Source organism: Lactuca virosa, chromosome 4 (assembly GCF_052849685.1).
Source record: "Lactuca virosa cultivar CGN04683 chromosome 4, Lactuca_virosa_CGN04683_v6, whole genome shotgun sequence".
Classification (NCBI taxonomy): Eukaryota; Viridiplantae; Streptophyta; class Magnoliopsida; order Asterales; family Asteraceae; genus Lactuca; species Lactuca virosa.
This window is the reverse complement of record NC_136429.1, coordinates 249,540,770-249,565,012: the sequence shown is the minus strand read 5'-3', so window position 1 is coordinate 249,565,012 and position 24,243 is coordinate 249,540,770. Positions and strand designations below refer to the sequence as shown.

Sequence of the window (24,243 nt, the reverse complement as noted above, 5' to 3'; positions counted from 1 at the left end):
ATTTTAAACTTTTAAAATACTAGGGTTTTAGAATTTAATATTTAAAAATTAAACTTTTAATTAAATTTTAAATTCCAAAACCTAAGGGTATAATTTGAAACTTTGAAAATTACTAAATCAAATTTTAAATAATTAAATTAATCATATAATCTTGTCATTATCTTAAAATTTGACCAAATACATCTTATTTGATAAGGAAATCAGATTACCATTCAGAAAATTCAATTTATGGTGATAAAAACGAATTATGGTAATTATCCTAATCCAAACAAGATCTGAAAATCGAAAAATCAGCTAACAGACGAGTCAACTCGTCGAGTCATGGCATAGAATCGTCGAGTTCATCCAACTCGTTGAGTTCACCATGAAACTCGTCGAGTTTATCAAGCAGATGCGAATTCTGCTTTGTTTTAGCTTTGGACAAATCACTATTGCATTAAATATAACAGAAAAACATCCTAGGCTCTAATACCACTGATGAGTTTTGAGCATAACAACATTCCTATGTGATCATACAACCCTAATTGCTTTGGATCTAAGTTTTCCTCTAGTTATACATGCAAATAGAAATTCCAAAGCAACAACCCTAATACTAGCATATAAAATTGAAATCCATATGAAAATAGGGTTAGAAGATTACCTTGCTTGTTATCTAGTAATAACAAGTATTCCTTGTTGATCTTGACTTCTGAAAGCCTAGTGCCTCAAGTGTTGCACCTCTAATGGAGTCACAAACACCAATGGCAAGGATGAATGAGAAAAAAGATGGAGTAGGGAAGAAATTCGGCTAGGGTTTCTCCCAGAAAGCATAGGCCGAAAATGCTTAGCAAGGGGGTCCTTAAATAGCTGTGGCTGCTAGGGTTTTCAGGTGGAAACCCTAATTTCCTCCTTAGGCCCTAAGCAACCCATGGATACTCCTTCTAGAAGGCCTTGGACGAATTCTATAGGGCCTCCTATAGATTTCGTCCACTCCCTTTCTAAAGGAGTCCATCAGCCCAACATTGCAACTATCAATGATTTGCAATAACAATCCTCGTTCTTTTAATATATTAATAAATCCCAAAATTAATATCAAATTAATTTCTGATTAAATACTAATTAAATAATATAATTTCCAATTAATATATTATTTTTATAATATATTAATAAATCATTAATTACCCTCTTTCTCCAAAAGTCATCTTGTCAAGTTGCTATGGTGAAGGCAACCCAAAAGGACCATGCTACTACCAAATCACGTACATACCAATTATAGTTATGAGCTTAGACACCTAATGCAACAATAAGGTTATCCGCAACCCCTGGTTGGCTATCAGCAGCCCCAGTCACACATTATTATCATTTCATCACATAACATATCATAACAGCTAGACCGAGTTGTTCGTGATATTAACGCTAACCTACCACACACGTAAGAGTAAGTGAGGAGACTCACCTGACACTGATGACACGAAAACCTGGCACCCGAACTGCCGAATCTAGACTCCACCTAGATAACAAAATAATTATCCTTAATTAAAATTAAGGTCTAATAACCACTCACGATTCCAAAACCCACAACTAGACCTACTAAGGGAAAATGACCATTTTGCCCCTCCGTAGGTCCAAAACCCTAAACTTTGACCAAAAGTCAAAATCAGCAAAAGTCAACAGAAAGTCAACACCCAGCAAGTACGCTGGGCGTACTACCCCTAACGCTGGGCGTACAATCTGGATAAGCATGCGACGGGGTATCACTGGACTACGCTGCACGTAACTGGGAGTACGCACGGCGTACTCCACAAACTCCCATTTCCTTACTTTTGTGGTCTTAATCCGTTAAGACAACCATTCCATCCATAGATTTGATTAATTTAAGACCTTTTAATCCATAAAGTCGTGGGCTTTAAGCCTTTGCATGACTAAGAGAGGCTAAAACATCATTTCATCCATTCTGAAGTACTTTACTTATACATGAGGCCAAAGGAAAGATCAAGCAAACATTTTTGTCAACCTAGATGCCTTAAGATACATGAAAGGATAGCTTAAACTCTCTGGAGAGTCTCAAACTCAAAAGGTCCAAACTTGGGGACTTAAGCTCATAAATCTAAGGGCTGAAATTTGTCCTCATGTTCTCATTTTAAAATGTATCCACACTTGAACTATCCCATATATATATATATATATATATATATATATATATATATATATATATATATATAGGGCTAGGTTCATGTGTTTCTTACATTTATTGTGTGGTAGAATGCACCAATAGGAATTTAGTAAATTAAATAATTATTTAATTAAATAAAGATAGATACTAAATAATTTTCCTAATTGTATGTCTATTAAATACTATCCATAATTATAATTATCTTTTTTATGGAAACTAATTAAATTCGTCATTAATGTCAGCAACAACATTCTTTCAGAATGAATTCGCATGTATGAGTTCATGTTTTGTTTATGGACACACTCCCTTAAAATACAACAAAGTTGCATGGAATATGAAGAACGAGAGTGTATTCTAGTAGAATACACTCTCATTCTGTTAGAATATACTCTCATTCTTTTAGAATAAACTTTCATTCTACTAGAATACGCTATTGTTCTCCATGTTCTAGGCAACTTTGTTGTATTTTGAGTGAGTGGGTCATAAAACAAAATTCGAACCCATCCATGAAAAACTAGATGAAAATTCATTCTGAAAGAATATTATTTCTGATATTAAAGACGAATTTAATTAATTTCCATAAAAAAAGAATTATAATTGTGGATATCATTTAATATACATATAATTATGTAAATCATTTAATATCTATCTTTATTTGATTAAATAATAATTTAATTTTTACTAAATTCTTATTGGTGCATTCTAGCACACAATAGATGTAGGAAACATTTGAACCTAGCTCTCTCTCTCTCTCTCTCTCTCTCTCTATATATATATATATATATATATATATATATATATATATATATATATACACACACACACACACACACTAGTTTATAACCCGTGAGAATCACAGTTACAAAATTAATTAAATTTTGATAGTAAAAATTTAAAATTATTAACTAATTATTTTAAATAAATTATTAGTTAAGATATATTTTTTTAATTATATAAAATTATAATTGTTGATTCAAATAAATACATGAAATTATATCACCTTATAATCTATTTTAATTTTATTTAATTTTTTTTGTCTAATGTTATTAATTTAATGTAATTAAAGTGGAAAATTTAAAATTTGAAATTGAGAATCAATAAATTAACAAATGACATGACATTAATTAGGAGGCCTAATAGGATGATACATGACAAAAGAACTATTCTTTTATTAGTATGAGGACAATATCGTTAGATCCGACAGGATCTGACGCCTTGATTGGCTAAACGTGCTCCTCGTATTGCCAGAGCTAGCGATAAGTTCATTGGTTTAGGTAGTAATGCTTAAAGCATACTCATTGTCGCTGGTAGCCGTTAGGTTTGTCGCGGAGTGGAAGGCGCCCGCTGAGGGCCAAGCCTTCCACGTGGTCACCCAACTCTAGAGGGGCGACCGCGGGCGCGTGACTTTGTCGGGACGTCTGTGCTGGGAGTAGCTTGGCCTGGCGGCCTGCCTAGAGGCATCTTTAGCGCGTACTGAGCACGGTTTCTAGCTTGTGCTAGGGGCACGTTATCACATGGTTAAATACAAACTAAATGGCCTAACTATATTAAAGGTGCACATTTCAAAAATCGATTTTTTAATAATCGACCAGGTTTTTGATAACCGGTTCGACTAACCAGTTTTTAAAAAACCAAAACCAGCCTATGTGCATTTCTAAACTATACAAATACAACAAATGTTGTGAGGAACAACGGAACCTAAATAGGATGAAATTGTTAAGAAAAATTAACAAATGCATCCTAATTAATTTTTGCTTACATTATTTGGCAAAACAAAATTGGTATTTTAGTTTGTTTTGAGTTGGGTATTTTAGTTTGTTTTGAGTTCGGTAACAGGCTTGAATCTTGACTTTCAAATTTGAGTGGTTAAAAGTCAAGACGGAGATTATAAGGTAAAATGACTTAAATATAAAAGTCTCGGGTTAAATTTGACTCTCATATTATAGTCTAGGGACCATAAATGTAAATAAGTGTAATGACATTTGATTTCCACTATTGCACAATAGGGGTGAGCAAACCCAAACAAAGAAACCGAGAAACTGACTAAAACCGACGAAACCGAAACCGAAGCAAAACCGACGGTTAGAGTTTGAATTTTTTAAAAACCGAAAAATCGGGTTCGGTTTCGGTTTTTACCCAGAAACCGACCCATCCAACCCGAGAAACCGACCCATACTTAAAACCGACAAACCGTCCCAAGAAACCGACCCATACTTGATTATGTTTTGGTTGTAATAGACTATTTTGAGCTTTGGTTGTAACTTGTAATAGACTATTTGTTGTAAGACTCATGTTTTTTTTAAGTATTTAACTTCAATTTGGTGTTTTTTGAAGTATTTAACTTGTTGCTTCATTTATGGAAAATGGGTTAAAACCCAAAAACTCATGGGTTTAAACCCAAAACCCATGAGTGTATGGGTTGAACCCAAGAAACCGAAAAACCACCCAACCAGAAACCGATCGTATTGGGTTCTGAAAACCAGAAACCGACTATTTATGGGTTGGGTTGGGTTGGGTTTGGGTCCGACCCAAACCAACCCATGCACAGCCCTATTGCACAACAATATACAAAAATAGTCTAATAGTCAGGGACGAACGCAGGATTTCATAGTAGGGGTTGCACGGTAATAGAAAATTTTCGAATTTTTTTTTCACTATGGCTGGAAAAATCAGGGGTTGCCGGTGCCACCATGGACCCCCTAGGTCCGCCCCTGCTAATAGTGTACGTATAACGTATTAGTTTTGTTATCCCTTTTAGTTGTTATCTCAATTTTTGATCAATAAGTTCAACGGGATGCGAGTGTACTATTTATTTATTTACCAAAATGTTTAAATGCCAAGTTTTTTTTTTAATTCCAATGAAACCACATTACCTGAAATTAAATTCACCATTTTTGTTTATACGTGGGCTGAAACCAACAAAACTTTGTCAATCAGTGTGAAAGGACTCACAAAAAGGGGCTTTCGAACACAAAGAAAAGCAAGGTATAGGCCTTTTCTTTGACTAAATGAAGATGAAAGCCACAAGAAGAACACAAATAATAACAAAAAAGAAGACCAAATCTGTGCCCAAAGGCTAAAGTTTGGAATAAAAATGAATAAAACTTGCAAGAAAAGTTTACCATCTCTTAAAATCAAAGAACAATGTATCAATTCTCATCATCTCCTATATATATTACCTAGCAATTTCTCGATTATATAACAAAAACTAAACATCTATTCTTGATATTTCACTTAAAAAAACTTCATTATCAAATGGCATATCTCCCAGGAAGAACAACACCTTTTGGTGACAAAAAAAGCTCAAGTAGTTTAACATTCGAAGAATTCGTCCCTCCTTCCGCATGGACAGAAGAGTCAACATACCATTACCTCCTTGTCGATCTTCCGGGTATATTAAACTTTCATTACAAATTTATTTCAAAAACTTTACAAATATTTCATATTTCTATTGTTATTAGTTATTATTATCTTTAATTGTAGGTTTCAAGAGGCAGGAGTTAAAGCTTCAAGCCGATAACAAGACTCATATAGTGGTTAGTGGAGAAAGGCAAGAAAGAGAGAACAAATACAAACGATTCGAGCAACGTTTTGAGTTGCCAAAGAATGCTGACGTGGACAAGATCACGGGGAAGCTCGATGGCGAGATTTTATATATTAGTGTTCCGAAAAAAATAGAACCGCAACACCAAGAAATTAAACATGGCAGTGAGATCGAATCAGAACCAGAACCAGAACTAGCATCAGCATCAGTACTGGAATCCGAACCTGAACCGGTGTCTTCAGACGAAGAGGATGATGATGACAAGAAATCAGATGCAAATGAAAATGAAAGTGATAAGAAAGATGGTGAAAAGGGTATTGAAAGAAAGGAAGATAAAAGGGTTTTTAATGAAGATTGGGAAAAAGAGGCTCATTTATATTTGAGAATTGCGATTGAAAAAATAAGAAAGAATAAAGGGATTGTTGTGACAGCAATCTTTGCGTTCTCGTTAGGGGTGATGGTAAGTCAGAAGTTTCAGTCAAATGGACAGACAGTAATTATATGATATGACAAATATATTTGTAAACGTTATGCGAATAAAATATATGTAACGTAAATTGTGAATGTATTAAATAATAATGTTTCGGTTTAATTAAAATGTAATCTTGAAATCGGATGAAAAAAGGTAAATTCTTCATGATCATTGTTACCTTAAAGAAAAACACATAAGTATCAATGCTGTTTTTTTTTCTTTTATCTACAAGGATCAGATGCCATAGTATAAACTAGTATAAGGGTAAAACAGACATTTACCCACCTGTTGAAGGTACTCTGGAAACATTTGAAATAGACAATCTTTTTTGACCTAAGAGCCTTGACAAATTTAAATGACAGCTAATGGGTAAGTTTGAAAATTGATGAACAGTGTCCCTTGATCAAAGGAAGAGGTTTGAAAAAGGGGATGCTTTTTTTATCCAAAAAAACCTTTTTCATGGTGCTTTTTTGACATGAAAAAGAAGAGGGGGGATGTGGAATCGTGTGCCTTGGAAGAATATTAGGGTTACAAGTGGTGTAAGATAGTGATTTTTATTTCTACAAAATGGAGTTGGAGTGAATGAGAATGTAGATTGATTGATGATGTGTGTGTTTGGGACAAAGAATCTAATGCTTATGTGTTATGTCCACAACAAGAATTTACTTGTTTGGCTAAAAAGCAACATATTCAAATTCTTTTTTAACTTCTTCACTACATCATCAAGACAATATATATATATATATATATATATATATATATATATATATATATATATATATATATTCTAAAATCCTCCCAACAGAAAACATAAAAATATAACCTTTATTTTTCATCATCAATCATTTTCATTTTGGTAATCTTGTTTTAGTGAGCTAGATGTATAGAAAATTGAAGATTATAAAGATATGTAGTAGTGATGAATTAAATCCAAAAGTAAATGATAAATTTTAGAAAATAATATAACAAGTTTTTAGAAAATAATATAATTTAACGAAACCCGATTAAAAATTAAAACTAAAAAAGTAGAATGCAACCTTCTTGAAGAGGGTATGGAATCTAATCTTAAACAACCTAAAACATTCTCTTCCAAATCTTTGCAGATATGCAAAAACATTCCAAATTTGTTTGGCATTTTAAAATACATATGGTAGTTTAAAATATGTATTTTGGATATAAAATATTAAAAAATACATGTTTTAAAACATATTTTATACGATTAGATTGTAAGTTTTACGCAAAAAAGAATAAGAAGATGATAAAAGACAGAGAACGCACTAGGGGAGAATTAAAAAAGTGGGTAGAGATGATTTTTGCTTCTTGAAAAAAACAAAGATCAAGAAAGGCACCTCTATCGTTTCCAAGACCCACCACCACCGATGACACCATGACGACGGAGCAACAGCAACAACCACCACCACCACAGCCGCCGCCGACAAGGCCAGTTCGGAGATTAGTTGTGGATGTTGTAGAGGCGCGTGATCTGCTTCCAAAAGACGGATTAGGCAGTTCGAGTGCTTATGTTGTTGCGGATTTTGATGGTCAGAAGAAGAGGACGTCGACGATTTCAAGGAGCTTGAATCCTGTATGGAATGAGAGCTTGGAATTTGTGGTTTCCGATCCGAGCACGATGGAATATGAGGAGTTAGAGATAGAGGTGTTCAACGACAAAAGATTGAGCAATGGCAGCGCTAGGAAGAATCATTTTCTAGGGCGAGTGAAGTTGTATGGAAGTCAGTTTGCCAGGAAAGGGGACGAAGGTTTGATCTATTTTCAATTGGAGAAGAAGAGTGTTTTTAGTTGGATTAGAGGTGAGATTGGTTTGAGAATTTACTACTATGATGATCTGGAAGTAGTCGCCGATCAGGAGCCGAATAATGACAATTCTCAACCGCCACCGAGTGAGAAGGAGGCGCCACCACAACAGCAGCAGCAGCAGGAAGGGAGGCAACAAGAGGATGTAAGAATGGAAGGTCCTGCATCGACAGAGGTTGTCACGGAGAATTCACATCCACCGCCGATGCCTACAGGAGAGGAAGCTCCACCGGCAGTGACAGTACACATGGAAAATCATCATAATCAGCAACATCAAGGGATTCATCCACCATTTCATCCGGAATATCCCCCGGAAATTAGGAGAATGCAGGCAGGCAGAGTTGGAGTAGCAACTGGAGGAGGTGACCGAGTTAGAGTTTTGAAACGCCCCGATAATGGAGATTACTCGCCACGAGTGATACCGAGACGATCTGCAAACGGAGAATCTGAGAGAATTCCGGCGTACGACTTGGTTGAGCCGATGCAATATTTGTTCGTAAGGATCGTCAAAGCTCGTGGACTCTCACAGCACGAAAGCCCCTATGTAAGAATCGGTAGTTCCGTCCGATCAAAGCCAGGGATTCCAAAACCAGGTGAGCCGCCTTCAAACCCAGAGTGGCACCAGGTATTTGCTCTCGCATACAACAAGCCGGAATCCGCCGATTCCTCGACTCTTGAGATCTCAATTTGGGATGCACAATCGGAGAATTTCCTCGGTGGTGTATGCTTCGATCTCTCCGACGTTCCTGTTCGTGATCCACCAGACAGTCCGCTTGCTCCGCAGTGGTACCGCCTCGAAGGCGGCGACGACCCTAACGCCGCCGGAAAAGTTTCCGGGGATATACAACTCTCTGTTTGGATCGGAACTCAAGCCGACGACGCATTCCCGGAATCATGGAGCTCCGACGCACCATACGTTTCACACACTAGATCAAAGGTTTATCAATCGCCTAAGCTATGGTACCTTCGAGTTACAATAATGGAAGCTCAGGACCTCCAGATAGCCTCAAATCTTCCTCCATTAACAGCGCCGGAGGTTCGAGTCAAAGCACAGCTAGGGTTTCAGTCCGTAAGAACAAAAAGAGGTGTAATGAACAACCACACGGCGTCGTTTCACTGGAATGAAGACTTGGTGTTCGTCGCCGGGGAACCACTAGAAGATAGCTTGATCTTACTCCTAGAGGACAGAACGGGGAATGATCCAGTGCTGCTAGGACACGTCTTGATCCCTGTAGCTGCAATTGAACAGCGAATAGATGAACGCCAAGTGGCATCCCGGTGGGTATCGTTGGAGGGTGGTCCTGGAGGATCATATTGTGGTAGAATTCATTTAAGAATGTGTTTGGAAGGTGGTTATCACGTGCTCGATGAGGCGGCGCACGTGTGTAGTGACTTCCGCCCAACCGCAAAGCAATTATGGAAACCGGCAATCGGAATTTTAGAACTCGGAATTCTCGGTGCTCGTGGGCTTCTTCCTATGAAGTCTCGGGGAGGCGGAAAAGGGTCTACGGATCCTTATTGTGTTGCAAAATACGGAAAAAAGTGGGTCCGAACCCGAACCATAACAGACAGTTTTGATCCCCGATGGAACGAACAGTACACATGGCAAGTATACGACCCGTGTACTGTCCTCACCATCGGGGTCTTTGACAACTGGCGTATGTTTGCCGACATGGTAGAAGAAAAACCCGATTTCCGGATAGGAAAAGTCCGAATACGGGTATCCACATTAGAAAGCAACAAAGTGTACACCAATTCATACCCGTTGCTAGTTTTACAACGCACCGGGTTGAAAAAAATGGGCGAAATCGAGGTAGCAGTACGATTCGCATGCCCGTCATTGCTGCCCGACACATGTGCGGTGTACGGGCAGCCTTTGTTGCCACGAATGCATTACTTGCGGCCACTTGGAGTGGCCCAACAAGAAGCATTACGTGGCGCCGCCACTAAAATGGTGGCGGCCTGGCTGGCAAGGTCAGAGCCGCCGTTAGGTGCAGAAGTTGTTAGATACATGTTAGATGCGGATTCCCATGCTTGGAGCATGAGAAAAAGTAAAGCAAATTGGTTTCGGATTGTGGGTGTGCTTGCGTGGGCGGTTGGACTCGCGAAATGGTTAGATAATATTAGGAGGTGGAGGAATCCGGTTACGACAGTTCTAGTCCATTTGTTATATTTGGTTCTTGTTTGGTACCCAGATTTGATAGTCCCAACAGGGTTCTTATACCTCTGTTTGATCGGAATCTGGTATTACAGATTCCGACCAAAAAGTCCAGCTGGTATGGACATCCGTCTCTCTCAAGCAGAGACGGTTGACCCTGATGATTTGGATGAGGAATTTGACTCGTTTCCAAGTTCAAGGCCGCCCGAGCTAATACGTGCCCGATATGACCGGTTAAGAATGTTGGCTGCCCGGGTCCAGACTGTGTTGGGTGATTTTGCTACACAAGGGGAAAGGGTTCAAGCCTTGGTGAGTTGGAGGGACCCAAGGGCTACAAAATTGTTCATTGGGATTTGTCTTATGATCACGGTGGTGCTATATGTGGTGCCACCCAAGATGGCGGCGGTGGCTCTTGGATTTTACTTTTTGCGACACCCTATGTTCAGGGAACCAATGCCGCCGGCTAGTTTGAATTTCTTTAGAAGGCTTCCTAGTTTATCTGATAGGCTAATGTAGTGATGAGATATACAATAATGTTTGTTTGTAGAGGAACTTGGCCCCACATTGGGTGCTCCAAATTTTCAATGAAAATATGTTGAGCTTAATAAATAATGATATATTTTTCGGGAGTTTTATTCATTTTGCCATTCTTTTTCTTTCTTTTATTAATTATCTTCACCCAAGAAAGGAATTTACCTTTAGAAGATGAGAAGTTTGAGACCGACAATTTGGCACTTTTTTCGGGTCAAAGGGGACGTGGGGTGAAAGATGGTTTCATAATTATGATATAGCATAACCTTCCAAGTCCACATTGAAATTGGGCTAATGAGAGGCATATCACCAAAATTTGTGAATTGTGAGAAACCATTCTAAATTGAAAATCCTTAAAACTTCATTTTAACATGATGCAACATCATTTTACCATTGTGACATTTTCAAAACCATTCTGCTTAAAAAATGCTTATTTTGTTCGGTTTTAACATGATGCCAAAACAACATCATTTTACCATTTTGACCTTTTGAAAACAAACATATTTTAACAAAAATATGTTAGAAAAAAAAATCATTTTTACCTGACTTCAAAAATCCCCTTTAACGAAGTATGTTGCTATAAATTTTCAAAAAATAATCATTTTCTACAATTTTGACATGATGCTAAAACAATCACATTTTTATCATTTTGACCTTTCTAAAATAGTCTCCTTTTAATCAAAGTTTTCACATTGTAATAAATTTTTAATGTTACGTTTCAAATGACCCTTTAATGGAAGTATGTTGTTATATATTGCTTATTTTGTTCGATTATGACATGATGCAAAAACAACCTCATTTTACGATTTTTGACCTTTCCAAAACAGTCCCATTTGACCAAAGTTTGCTCATTTTAATCAAATTTTCATGTTACATTTAAAATGGCCCTGTAATGGAAGTATATTGCCATAACTTGCTTAAAAAATGCTTATTTTGATCGATTTTGACATGATGATAAAATAACCTCCTTTCAAAACCAGTCCCATTTTGACAAAACTTTGCTAATTTTAATCAACTTTTAATGTTACGATTAAAATGACCCTTTAATGGAAATACATTGCTATAAATTGCTTAAAAATGCTTATTTTGCTCGATTGTAACATACACGTTAATAACCTTGTTCGATTATCGTGTTTTGTAAAGCTTATTAGCTTAAAATGAATAATATGATATGTTTTTGAGTGTTGAGTTCTAACAAGATAGTTTTATGAAGAATTGAAGTAAAACTATGTTTAGAATCATTCAGAAAGTATTGGAAGTCTTATGAGATTCCAATTAAAATCAACTATTGAAATTACCGAAAATATAAAGTTGGAAATAAATAAAAATAATGTAATTGAAAGTTGTAGATTATCTCGTTAGAAACATTTAGGCGAAAACCTCATCGAAATCCGAGTTATAACGAAGAAGTTATGACAAATCGAAGATCCGCGACAAAACCGGCAAAACACTATTTAGCGTAAAAGTGAATTTTCAATAAACTACTTTTTAGCTTTAGTGATCTATATGAAAGTCGTGGTATTCGTTAAACCGAGAATTTTCATAAAAAGAACGTCAAAATCATAACTTCCTGACTTCGTATGAGGAAGTTATGATTTTTCTAAGATTCGGTATAACAATATACAGCTAAAAACTCGAAATAAAGATCAAGTGATTTTTAGCCGACAAAACCTAAACGAGAATCGAAGGTCTCGTCAATAGTAGTACAACGGTAAAAAGACAGACGAAAACGGACGTCGGATGAAGAAGTTATGAATTTTTAACAAATTTTCCTGTCCCAGTCTGTTAAAAATAATAATATTAAAAATAAAGTCAAAATTAGCCAACGGAGTCTAAACGAAAGTTGTAGAGTATAATCTCACATACGCGTGCATATAAAGAACGTCGAAAACGGAGCTTGTATACGAAAGTTATGAATTTTTGAAGATTTGGGCACAAAATCCGAGAAGCTTCGCATACTAGGCTCGGACTCGGCCACGTACAAGCCTCGTGTGCGTGACGCGTTTCTGACTCGTGTCATGTCCGAAGCGAAAGTCCAATAGCGAAGAGTCGTGTGTCTCACCTGTGGCCTATCCGAAGCGAGCCACCTGGCCCCTCGCATGCGAGCCACGTGTCGCTCCCCCTCGCCTCGCGTCCGATACGTGTCCCTTCCCCCTTCGGTTCGAGCCCTCGCACCATATATAAGGGAGGTGCGAACCCTCCCGGTTTTGGTTGGTATTTTTCATACTTTTACACTGTAAAATTTATTTTAAGCTACTTTTAACCCCCCGAAGCCTCGAGATCATACCTAACACCTGAAAAACATCTCGAAGTGCCGGAAGACTCCGAGAAATTTATCTTTTCGGTTTGAAGCTCAACCCTCGCAAGGCCCGGTTTTCAATAAAGCTCCCGATTTTCAATTAAGCTCTCGATTTTCATCGAAGAAAGTTAATTATAGAAACGAAGTGCTGCCCAAATTACTATTTTAAACTCCGGTTATTTCACGATGAGTTCAAATTATAGGAACAATTGTATGTTATGTGTTATATGTTCAATGTGATTTTCCCGTGTTTTTATGAAAATGACCTATACCTTTGACTTGAAGTGAATGACTAAGCATCACTTGGGTACTGGTATGTAACCTTTGACCATGAAGTGAATGAGTAAGCATCACTTTGGCACTGGCAGAATGCTGGATAGGGCTGAAAGCCTGTAAATTCTAGCAAAATGTTAATTCAGAAATCGTTTATTTCTGTGCCACTTGGGCTAAAGTCTTATTGATGTATATCAAGTTGAAATTGTTGTATCTCATTAATTGTGAATCTTTGAATCAGATCATTTGTTGATATGGAAAGCTTGTCACATGATTCACATATGCCTTTGTTGTTCTTTGTTCCTCTTTGCTTCTGTCATATATATATATATATATATATATATATATATATATATATATATATATATATATATATATATAGGATATAGATCCGGTAAGAAATTTTTTTTGGTAGGAAGGTAAGAAGTTTTTTTTCTACATATTTTTTTGACGAACAAAATAAATGAATCACTAGATGATTCATTTGTAAGATGATTCACAAGAAAAAATTCCCAAAAAAACATCTTTATGATTCGTTTTTAAGTAAATTAAGAAAAAATTCATTTTTATGACAATTTTAGTGAATAACAACAAAATCATTGTATAAATGAATCATCGAGATGTTTTTTTGAGAATTTTTTCTTGTGAATCATCTTACAAATGAATCATCTAATGATTCATTTTGTTTGTTCGCGAAAAAAATATGTAGAAAAAAAACTTCTTACCTTCCTACCAAAAATTTTCTTCTTATTTGATCTTGACTCTATATATATATATATATATATATATATATATATATATATATATATATATATATATATATATATATATGACATAACGTTATATTGTATCTATTTTTGAACTCACTAAGCGTCACCGCTTATCCCTCTCAGTGTTTAACAATTGCAGGTAATGAACATCCAGTATAGTTATGTACTGTTGGAAGATTTAGATTAGTTAATACTATTAATATTGTATTTAGTGTTCATGTATGTATAAAATTATAATTTCCTGGGTAGTTATGTAATATACTAAAACTCAGTCGGTTTGTATCCAGTCTTTTGTAATTAAACTATCAATGTAAAATATTGTTTATGAATATGCATGTAACATGTTTGGAATAATATTGTAAAGTTTAGAAAGGAGTTCTTTAATCGATTTTTACATGGTGCCAAAACAACCTCATTTTACCATTTTGAGCTTTCCAAAACAGTCCCTTTTTTACCAAATTTTGCTTATTTTAATCAATTTTTAAAGTTACATTTAAAATGACCCTTTAATGGAAGTACGTTGCTATAAATTGCGAAAAAAATGTTTATTTTGTTTAATTTTAACATGATGCCAAAACATCATTTTACCATTTTGACATTTCCAAAACACTCATACTTTAACAAAAAAATCTTGAAAATAATTTTTTTACCTGACTTCAAAATTCCCCTTTAATGGAAGTATGTTGCTATAATTTTTTCTGAAAATAATCATTTTCTACAATTTTTACCTGATGCTAAAATAATCCCATTTTTAGCTTTGTCCTTTCTAAAAAAGTATCCTTTTGATCAAAGTTTGCTCATTCTAATAAATTTTTAATGTTACATTTCAAATGCCCATTTAATGGAAGTATGTTGTTATAAATTGCTTTAAAAATTCTTATTTTGCACTATTTATACATGATCCCAAAACAACATCAATTTTACTATTTTCGCCTTGGCATTCACCTTGGCATTATAGTCATATTTTAACAGAAAAATATTGGTTGTAAACCATTTTACCTTACTTTAAACTCCACTTTAACAGAAGTATGTTGCTATAAATTGTTCTAAAATTGATAATTTTTGATAGTTTTGACCTGATGCTAATACAATCCCATTTTTACCATTTTGACCTTTCCAAAAATCTCATTTTTACCAAAGTTTTCTTATATTAATTAATTTTTATTGTTAATTTAGAATGACCCTTTAATGGAAGTACATTGCTATAAATTGCTTTAAAAATGCTCATTTTAATAAATTCTTAGCAACATAATTTAGAATGACCCTTTAATCGAAGTTTGCTCATTTTAATAAATTCTTAATGTTACATTTAAAACGCCTTCTTAGTGGAAGTATGTTGTTATTAATTGCTTTAATAATGTTTAGTTTGCACCATTCATACATGATGCCAAAACAACACCCTTTTTAGTTTTTTCACCTTGACAAAGTTAATCATAGTTTATCAAACAAATGTTGATTGTATACAAGTTTTACCTGACTTTAAAATTCCCCTTTAATGGAAGTATGTTGCTATAAATTGACCAAACATTGGATCATCAGGAACCTTCTATAGAATATAGTATAATTATAGAATGAATATCCTTTATTATTTGATTGTTATCCTTTCCTTTTATTTCGTTAGTTTATTACCATCTTTGTATCTATGTAAGCCTCTCGGTTGATGATTAAAATAATTCAAGAAGACCATCAAATTCTATATGGTAACAGAGCAGAACTCGAAACCCTAAACAACTTTGTCTTTCCTCCAGGATAGGATCCGATCCAAAAGATAAGAACCAAAGAAAAGAAGGCTCCAACACTTCGATTGATCACAACTCTCCGTACTACCTTCATCCGTCCGAAATTCCAAAACAGATCCATGTCAATGAAGTCGTCATTGATTCCTACCATGCAGATTGGTCAAAGGATATGGAAAATTTCCTCTTCGCCAAGAATAAATTCAAATTCGTCGATGGGACCATTGAGAAGTCGGAGAAGGGAGCCAAGAATTACATGTTATGGATAAGGTGTAACGCCAAGGTGAAAGGGTGGCTCACCAAAGCCATGGAAAAGAATATCCGGGACAATGTTAAATACACTAACACTGTGTCCCAGATGTGGGTTGATCTACGTGAAAGATTCGGCAAAGAAAGCTCTCCTAGAGCTTATGAACTCAAACAGAAAATTGCCTCAACGAGACAAGATGGGGCCTCTGTATCTACTTATTATACAAGTCTTCGTACCCTTTGGGATGAAGTCTATTCAATCTTACCATTCCGCAGATGCTCCTGTAACGGATGCTCATGCAACATTGGAAAAAATATTAACGAGTTCCAAGAAAAGGAACGCTTATACCAATTCCTCATGGGACTTGACATGGAATTTGCAATGATCAAAACACAGATCCTTGCAACGAAGCCCACACCATCCTTGGCCACTGTTTACCACTTGGTTGTGGAAGATGAAAGACAAAGAGCTGTCTCCAATGACAAAAGAACCCCACCCGAATATTCTGCATTCAAGGCGTTCCAAGGAAAGAGCACCAACTTCAATCCGTCAAAGGAAAGGAATTTTCAGAAAAGCTTCAAAGAAAACAAAGAAAAGAAAGAAGATGAACAATGCACATTCTGCGGTAGAAACGGGCACAAACGAGATGGGTGCTTCAAAATCATCGGCTACCCATAGTGGTGGCCTGGAAAGAAGGGAGAAAAGAACAAGCCAAGGGCTGCTTGCATGTAGACAGAGGGCAGTCCTATATCAGAATTAACAAACGAACAATATTAGTTGTTCGTGAAGCATTTCTCTAACAGTAACGAACCGGTAGGACCAAAGGCAAACATGGCAGGTAAAAGATGTGATTATGATTATTAGATTGTCGATTCTGGATGCACTGAACACATAACCTATCTTCCTGATTTACTTGAAAATAAGAAAATTACTCCTTTTGAAAGACTCGTTGTCATACCTAATGGTGAGTCTGTTCATGTTAAAGGAAAAAGAGATTGCACACTCACATGAGGGAGTTAAAATCAATGGGGTCTTGTATGTACCAGATTTTAAGTGCAACCTTCTCTCATTTAGTCGAATAACTAATGACCTACAGTATGCTGTAATTTTCTTTCCCAATTTATGTGTCATACAGGGGCTCATACGAGGAACTTGATTGGAGTGGGTAGATATGAAGGGGGGTCTGTACCGTATGGGCGTGATTAAGGAAAGAAAGGCAATGCTGACGTTTACGGACACTTGGCACAAAAGGTTGGGTCATGCTTCGACGGGAAAGCTCTCAAAGATTGATTTGATTAAGGGCAATTCAGTTGATTTTAGTAGTAAGATTTGTGATTTTTGTGCAAAGGCAAAGCTTTCGAGGACGCCTTTTCCCATTAGCATTAATAAAGCGAATTCAGTTTTTGATCTTATTTATTGTGACATTTGGGGTGGTTATAGAATACCCTTTTATACAAAAGCAAATTACTTTCTCACCATAGTTGATGATTTTAGTAAAAATGTGTAGGTATTTCTTATTAAACATAAAAATGATGCAAGCAGGTGTCTCATGGATTTTCAGAGGATGATAAACGTCCAATTTGGAAAATGAATCAAAAAGATTAGATGTCATAATGGTGAAGAGTTCACCTCTAACTCCATGCATCAATTTTACAGCCAAGAAGGAATTCTCCTTGAGACTACTTGCCCTCACACTCCACAACAAAATGAAGTTGTGTAAAGAAAACACTGACACCTTCTTGAAGCGGCTCATGCAATCCGTTTTGAGGCTAACATACCCAAAAAGTTTTGAGGCTAGTGCATTATTACCGTTGCATACATAATAACCCGTCTTCCATTAAAGATCATCAACAATAAAACGTCTAATGAACTTGTCTGGAATCAGAAACCACAATACGATCACATGAAGGTTTTTGGTTGCTTAGTGTATTACAAGAACATGAACACAAAAGGTGACAAGTTTAAAGAGAAGGGAAACGTGGAATATTTTTGGGTTATCCTCAAGGCGTCAAAGGTTACAAAGTGTATGATGTTAGATCCAAGAAAATTATAGTTAGTAGAGACGTTTTATTTAATGAAGGTGTTTTTCCTTTAAACGAAATTGATATCGAGACATGCGATGACGATGAGCAACTGGTGAAGTATGGATATGATAATTCGCACGTGGACCAACTTCTACATGAACCCATACAACCAGAAGACAGAGATGAACCTGATAACAAAAGTGAGACTATCTCTCCCGAACATGAGCATAATAATCAGATGAGAAACAGGGACCAATCTAGTCATAACGATAGTATAGGCCTAGTCGAAACAATAGCTTATGTAGCTGAAGCTGGCCCAGAAACTCAGCTAGAGCCCAACGATGTTCTAGATCAGAATAGTCACGATATAGAAGCTGATGGCCGAATCAGGAGCACTCGAATAAAGACCCAACCACAAAAGTTTAAAGATTATTTGGTGAAGCTTCCCCCTTCCGTCGTACATCAAAAACCCGCTCCAGATCAGGAATCCTCTACGCTACACCCAATTTCTAATTTTGTTTCCTATGCAGGTTTTTCTAATACACATAAATCTTACTTGTCGGACATTGCTTCAAATGATGAGCCAAAAACTTTTAAGCAAGCATCATAGGATCCACGATGGAAAGAAGCGATCAAAAATGAAATACGAGCTCTTGAACAAAATGACACTTGGTCTGTAACTAAGCTACCTTGAGGAAAGCGGACTATTGACTCCAAGTGGGTTTATAAGATCAAGTATAAACCTAATGGGGAAGTGGAGTGATACAAGGCTCGTCTAGTTGCTAAAGGTTTTACCCAAATGGAAGGAGTGGACTATCATGATACCTTTGCACCAATGGAAAATTGGTCATAGTTCGAACACTTTTGGCAGTCGCTACAAAGAAAAACTGGGTTGTTCATCAACTTGATGTAAACAATGCATTTTTTGCATAAGGAGTTAGAGGAAGAGGTGTACATGAAGATTCCACAAGGTTGTTCAAGGGAGAATGAGACGCGTGTTTGCCGCCTACAAAAATCTCTTTACGGCTTAAAGCAAGCCTCGAGAAACTGGTATCATAAATTCACAAAGTTCATTTGAACATTGAAATTTCAGCAGTAAAAAGAAGACCATTCCTTGTTTTTGTAAAATAAGAATGGGAATTACATGGCCATTCTTATCTATGTGGATGATGTCATTGTAGTTGGTAATAATTTCGAGTTGATCCAACAAACAAAGAAACAACTCAATGAAGCGTTTAGTATCAAAGATCTAGGAAAGTTGAAATACTTTCTTGGTATAGAAGTTGCACATACTCAAGATGGTTTAGTTCTGACTCAAAGGAAATATGTCATGGACATTCTTAAAGACAAAAAATGTTAGGATGCAAGCCTAGTCCTTTTCCTATTGAACAAAATCTAAAGCTTAGCCAAAAGGAAGATGAACCAAAGGTTGATGCCAGTCCGTATCGATGTCTCATAGGTCGCATGCTTTATTTACAAGCTACTCGACCTAATGTCACATACATCGTTAATGCCTTGAGTCAGTTTGTTGCCGATCCAAGACAAAGTCATATGGAGGTTGCGAATCGTGTCTTACGGTATCTGAAAGGAACAACAGGTCAAGGGATTTTATTTGAGACTGGCTTGGGTGTCCATACATAAGGCGGTCTCGAATAGGTTATTTGATAATGCTTGGTGGTTCTCCAATCTCTTGGAAGACTAAAAAGCAATTCGTTCTCTCTGGGTCTTCCGCTGAAGCAGAGTATTGGGCCATGACTTCTACTGTTAGTGAAGTCTTATGGGTTCGTTGGCTCCTTAAAGATTTGCAAGTTCATATTGACACACCGACAATGCTTTTTTGTGACAACCAAGTAGCTCGACATATAGCTAATAACCATGTTTTTCATGAGCGAACGAAACATGTGGAGATGGACTGTTGCTTTGTACGTGAAAGAGTAGCTTCCAAAGAAATTCTTCTGATGCGTGTTGATAGTAAAATGCAGGTCACTGACTTGTTGACGAAAGGACTTAGTACAAATCAGCTCAGATTCTTGCTTGGCAAGATGAGCATTGTCAACTTACATGCTCCATCTTGAGGGGGAGTATAGAATATACGATAATTATAGAATGCATATCCTATATTATTTTATTGTTATCCTTCCCTTTTATTCCGTTAGTTTGTTACCATCTTTGTATCTATTTAAGCCTCTCGGCTGATGATTGAAATAATTCAAGAAGACCATCCAATTCTAGACCTTCAACCCATCATATTTCATGTATGCATCTCCATGACAATAGTTTTGTTGGTGTATTTCACGAATCCATCTCCATAACTACATGAATCTTCAAACCAACGCTTCATTGATCTCAAACAAACAACAACCATATGAAAACTATAAAACTCACAAACACAAAAAACATAGATCAGATCTTGTAATGTAGATAAAAAAATAAGAAACAAAGCCCTAACTTCCATTTCTTTTACCTTAATCGATGCTTGCTTGAGGTAGCACTGTTCTTCAACGCTGAGTCTTCATCTACGTGAAATGATTTTGTAACTGCTAGTATCCACAATAATTATATATGAATATTCATAATTGTTGTAAACGTTTTTTTTTTTAAAAATTATCTGGACTTTCAAAACCTTTAATAATATTCACAATTTCTCCAGGGGTACCTTGTATCCATAAACATAAATCACAATTCACGAGATCATCAAAATGGCCATTTTCAAATTATTAGAATTTAATAGTGCGTAAATACAAAAAATGGACCTTGTTTTTCCTTTTGATTTGAAAACTGGTAATCGTCGCGTCTATTGCAATTGCAAGCAGTTTATCATGAAGATTAAACAAAGATTCCAAAATCGAGAGAAGGGGAGAAACGGACATTGATGTGTGCGAAAGCCAAATTGTAATATTGACGGTGTAAGTCTTCGAACATCGTTGCAATTAAATATTATAGTATTGAAAATCCTTTTTTCTTGTAAAACCCCACATCATCTTTATCTTTATTTTTTTCCAAGTGAAAATTTTACCAAATCGGCTTCTTAACTGCTCGATGCCCGTCAATAGGCCAACAATGGGTTCGAAACAGAGAGCGAGAAAGAAATAAGAAAGGAGAAAGCAGATAAGTGATTACCAATAAAAAAGAGTTCTAAGACTGAGATAATTTCTAGGTCAAAAATGTTATCTTCAACATATTAAAATCCAGTTCAAATGAGAGCTTTTAGATGCTCCATGTTGGAGTTGGAGGATAATTGAGTAGGGTGATGGTGGAAATTCGGATTCTTTAAGGATTGTATATGTTCACTTTTCGAACTGATATTTCCACTTTGTGCCTAATTTACAGAAATCCAGTCTATGATAATCCGAAAGGCCACTTGTATATCTAGACACTAAAACACAAACCAAACTGCCAGAGAATTCTGAGATCATTTAGAATAGGAAGAGTTGAGAAAAAGGTTATGTATACAACTCAAAAGAGGAGTCGTATAGATACAGAAAATATTAGGGTTAATCTTCTAAATTAGTTATGCAAATCTCGAAATTAATGGCATAATCAACGGTTATCAAAACAGAAAAGATTTATCAATCTTCCCATAATCACCTACTAGAATCCAGATTTTCCATAAAGAAATTAATTCAAATCTCCGAAGACCTTTTGGGACGCTGCCCCTTGACCTTGCCCGAAGACCTTTTGGGACCATCGTTAGGGGCTCTGCCCCTAGGATCTTGCAAAGGGGCACGACCCCCTTGACCTCCGCCTTTTGACGTACCGAATTATAATCATCTACTAAAATAAATTCTGATTCAAAATCACCAGACAAGCAAGAACATGGAATGCCAAAATGTGGAAAATATGGCAACTACTAGTTTTTTTTCCTTTGAGCTAAGAGGAATAGACCTGACTGAAGGGAATTGTTTCAAACAATCATAATTAACGTAATATGTGATGAGAGTTGTTGAATACGAGAAATTTAAATATAGAAGGAAAATAAATTAATTACTGTATTTGTGAAATTGAAATCTATTTATTATAGAAATAATTAAATACCATATAGATTTAATAAAATGAAAAAAAAAACACAAAATGCTATATAGATATAATTTAATGCTAAGATAACATAAAATACATATGTTCATACATGAGAAAATGACAATAGTAGAAGTTTACATACAAAACTCAAACAAAATATGATAATCCCCATTTCAAGTTTATTATATATATATATATATATATATATATATATATATATATATATATATATATATATATATATATATATATATATAGGAATGATCATTTGAGAACTCAAAGTTTCCCGAGATCCCGAGAACTAAAAGTGTGCCACTAGATCAAAAAATTTAAGGGCAAAGATTTTTAATGGCAATCTCGTAATTAAGAGAAATCCGAATGGTGTATATAGGTTTTTAACAAATATCATAAGGGTAAATTAGGTATGAGATTATCACATCCCTAAAACTCAGATTTAATATTTTTGAGAACAATGTTTGATCCTTCTCTCATGTGTTCTTCATTGATGATCAAAGACACCTCCCTCTTCCCTCATCCGTCGATTGCCTCCCTCCTCCCTTCGTCGACCACCTCTACCTCTATCAACTGCTAATCGACACTCCTTGATTCCAGATCAGTGACGTCGAATCGATGAATCACTAGATCGACTTTGTTCCACTTCGATCGTATCACCTACAACATACCCATCATTGTGGTAGAACTCCAAAAATTGATCGATGTTTCTCAAATCCCTCTCATATTGCCCCGTAGAATCCAAAAATCGATTAATGAGTAAAGGATGGTTCAATTGAGATTCTAAAAAAATATAGATTTTGAGATTCAACCTCAGCCACATATTTTTTATTTCTGCTCTAACGCTCCAGCCTACCGGCAGCAGCAACGTATGTCTAATCATAAATATTTATACATATATACGATTATAAATATTTATACATATATGCCTAATCATAAATGATTATACATATATGTATGTTCACAGATTGATTAGTCATATATGATTATGGTGGTTGGTGGTAGAGAAGGTGGCATAGATAAGAGTAGTATAAGTGACGAAGGTGGAAGTGGTGGGGTCGGTTGGTGGCAGAGGTGGTGGTAGTGGTGGTGGAAGTGGCGGTGGCGGTGGCGGTTGTGGTGGTGGGGAAAAAAGGAATGAGTGACGATGAATAATCATTTATGATTATAACTCTCTTGCCGGGCCAATACAACACTAGAGCAGCAAATGAGAAATATGTGGTTAATGTTGAATCTCAAGTTCTCTATTTTTTTTCGGAATCTCAATGGAACATCTCTCTCTCTCTCTCTCTATCTCTCTCTCTCTCATATCAGAGATTTATGTATTCGCACCCTATGAAGATTTCTACCAAATATGCTATACTATTGTAAACTTATACCCACTGGCTACATGTGCTAACCTTAAATATAATTTATGATTTAGGTTTTAAGGATAACAAGCTATTCGTAGATCAATAATTCAAAAATAGCGTTAAATTGATAGCATATATATATATATATATATATATATATATATATATATATATATATATATAGGAGTAGGATCAAATGAGAACACCAAAAAGGTTGAGAACGCGAGAACAAAGTATATTCATTTGTGATTCCATGTATTCATTTGTGGAGGAATGATAAATTTTTACGCCTTTAATTTCAATTGAAGAGAAAAAGCATATTCATGTTGATTGTGCGTAAAAATTTATCATTTATCCACAAAAGAATACATGAAATCACAAATGAATATACGTGTTCTCGCGTTCTCAACCATTTAGGTGTTCTCATTTGATCATTTCCCTATATATATATATATATATATATATATATATATATATATATATATATATATATATATATATATATATATATACTATCTTATTATACAAACCTTACTATTTCTAAAATTAGATTTAAGACGTCCAAACCTTCAAGCTGAATGTACAAACATTTATCAATAAATTACAAAATACAATGCATTAAGTACAAATGTAAAATTAATATTGAAACATTCAAACCTACATCCTTATCTTACCCAATATAGAGGATTTAAATTAAAAAAAAATCATACTTTTTGACTAGAATGAGTCAACATAACTTTTGAAATATATATATATATATATATATATATATATATATATATATATATACATATATATATATATACATATATATATATATATATACATATATATATAT

General features: G+C 35.4%; 3 protein-coding genes across 3 annotated transcripts; all 3 read left to right on the top strand.

The window, feature by feature from the left end:
• Nucleotides 1-5,332: 5,332 nt before the first annotated feature.
• Nucleotides 5,333-6,294, top strand: LOC145108180 (uncharacterized). Its single transcript, XM_079045195.1, has 2 exons — nt 5,333-5,543; nt 5,636-6,294. Exons 1-2 carry the CDS (start codon nt 5,408-5,410, stop codon nt 6,199-6,201), a joined length of 702 nt encoding a protein of 233 aa, XP_078901321.1. The 5' UTR covers nt 5,333-5,407; the 3' UTR covers nt 6,202-6,294.
• A 1,025-nt stretch (nt 6,295-7,319) lies between these two features.
• QKY (C2 calcium/lipid-binding plant phosphoribosyltransferase family protein) lies at nt 7,320-10,776 on the top strand. The gene has a single exon (XM_079045194.1). The coding sequence runs from the start codon at nt 7,556-7,558 to the stop codon at nt 10,655-10,657; it is 3,102 nt and encodes a 1,033-aa protein (XP_078901320.1). The 5' UTR covers nt 7,320-7,555; the 3' UTR covers nt 10,658-10,776.
• Nucleotides 10,777-15,922: 5,146 nt separating this feature from the next.
• On the top strand, nt 15,923-16,678 carry LOC145105800 (uncharacterized). Its single transcript, XM_079042880.1, has one exon. The coding sequence runs from the start codon at nt 15,923-15,925 to the stop codon at nt 16,676-16,678; it is 756 nt and encodes a 251-aa protein (XP_078899006.1).
• Nucleotides 16,679-24,243: the final 7,565 nt, after the last annotated feature.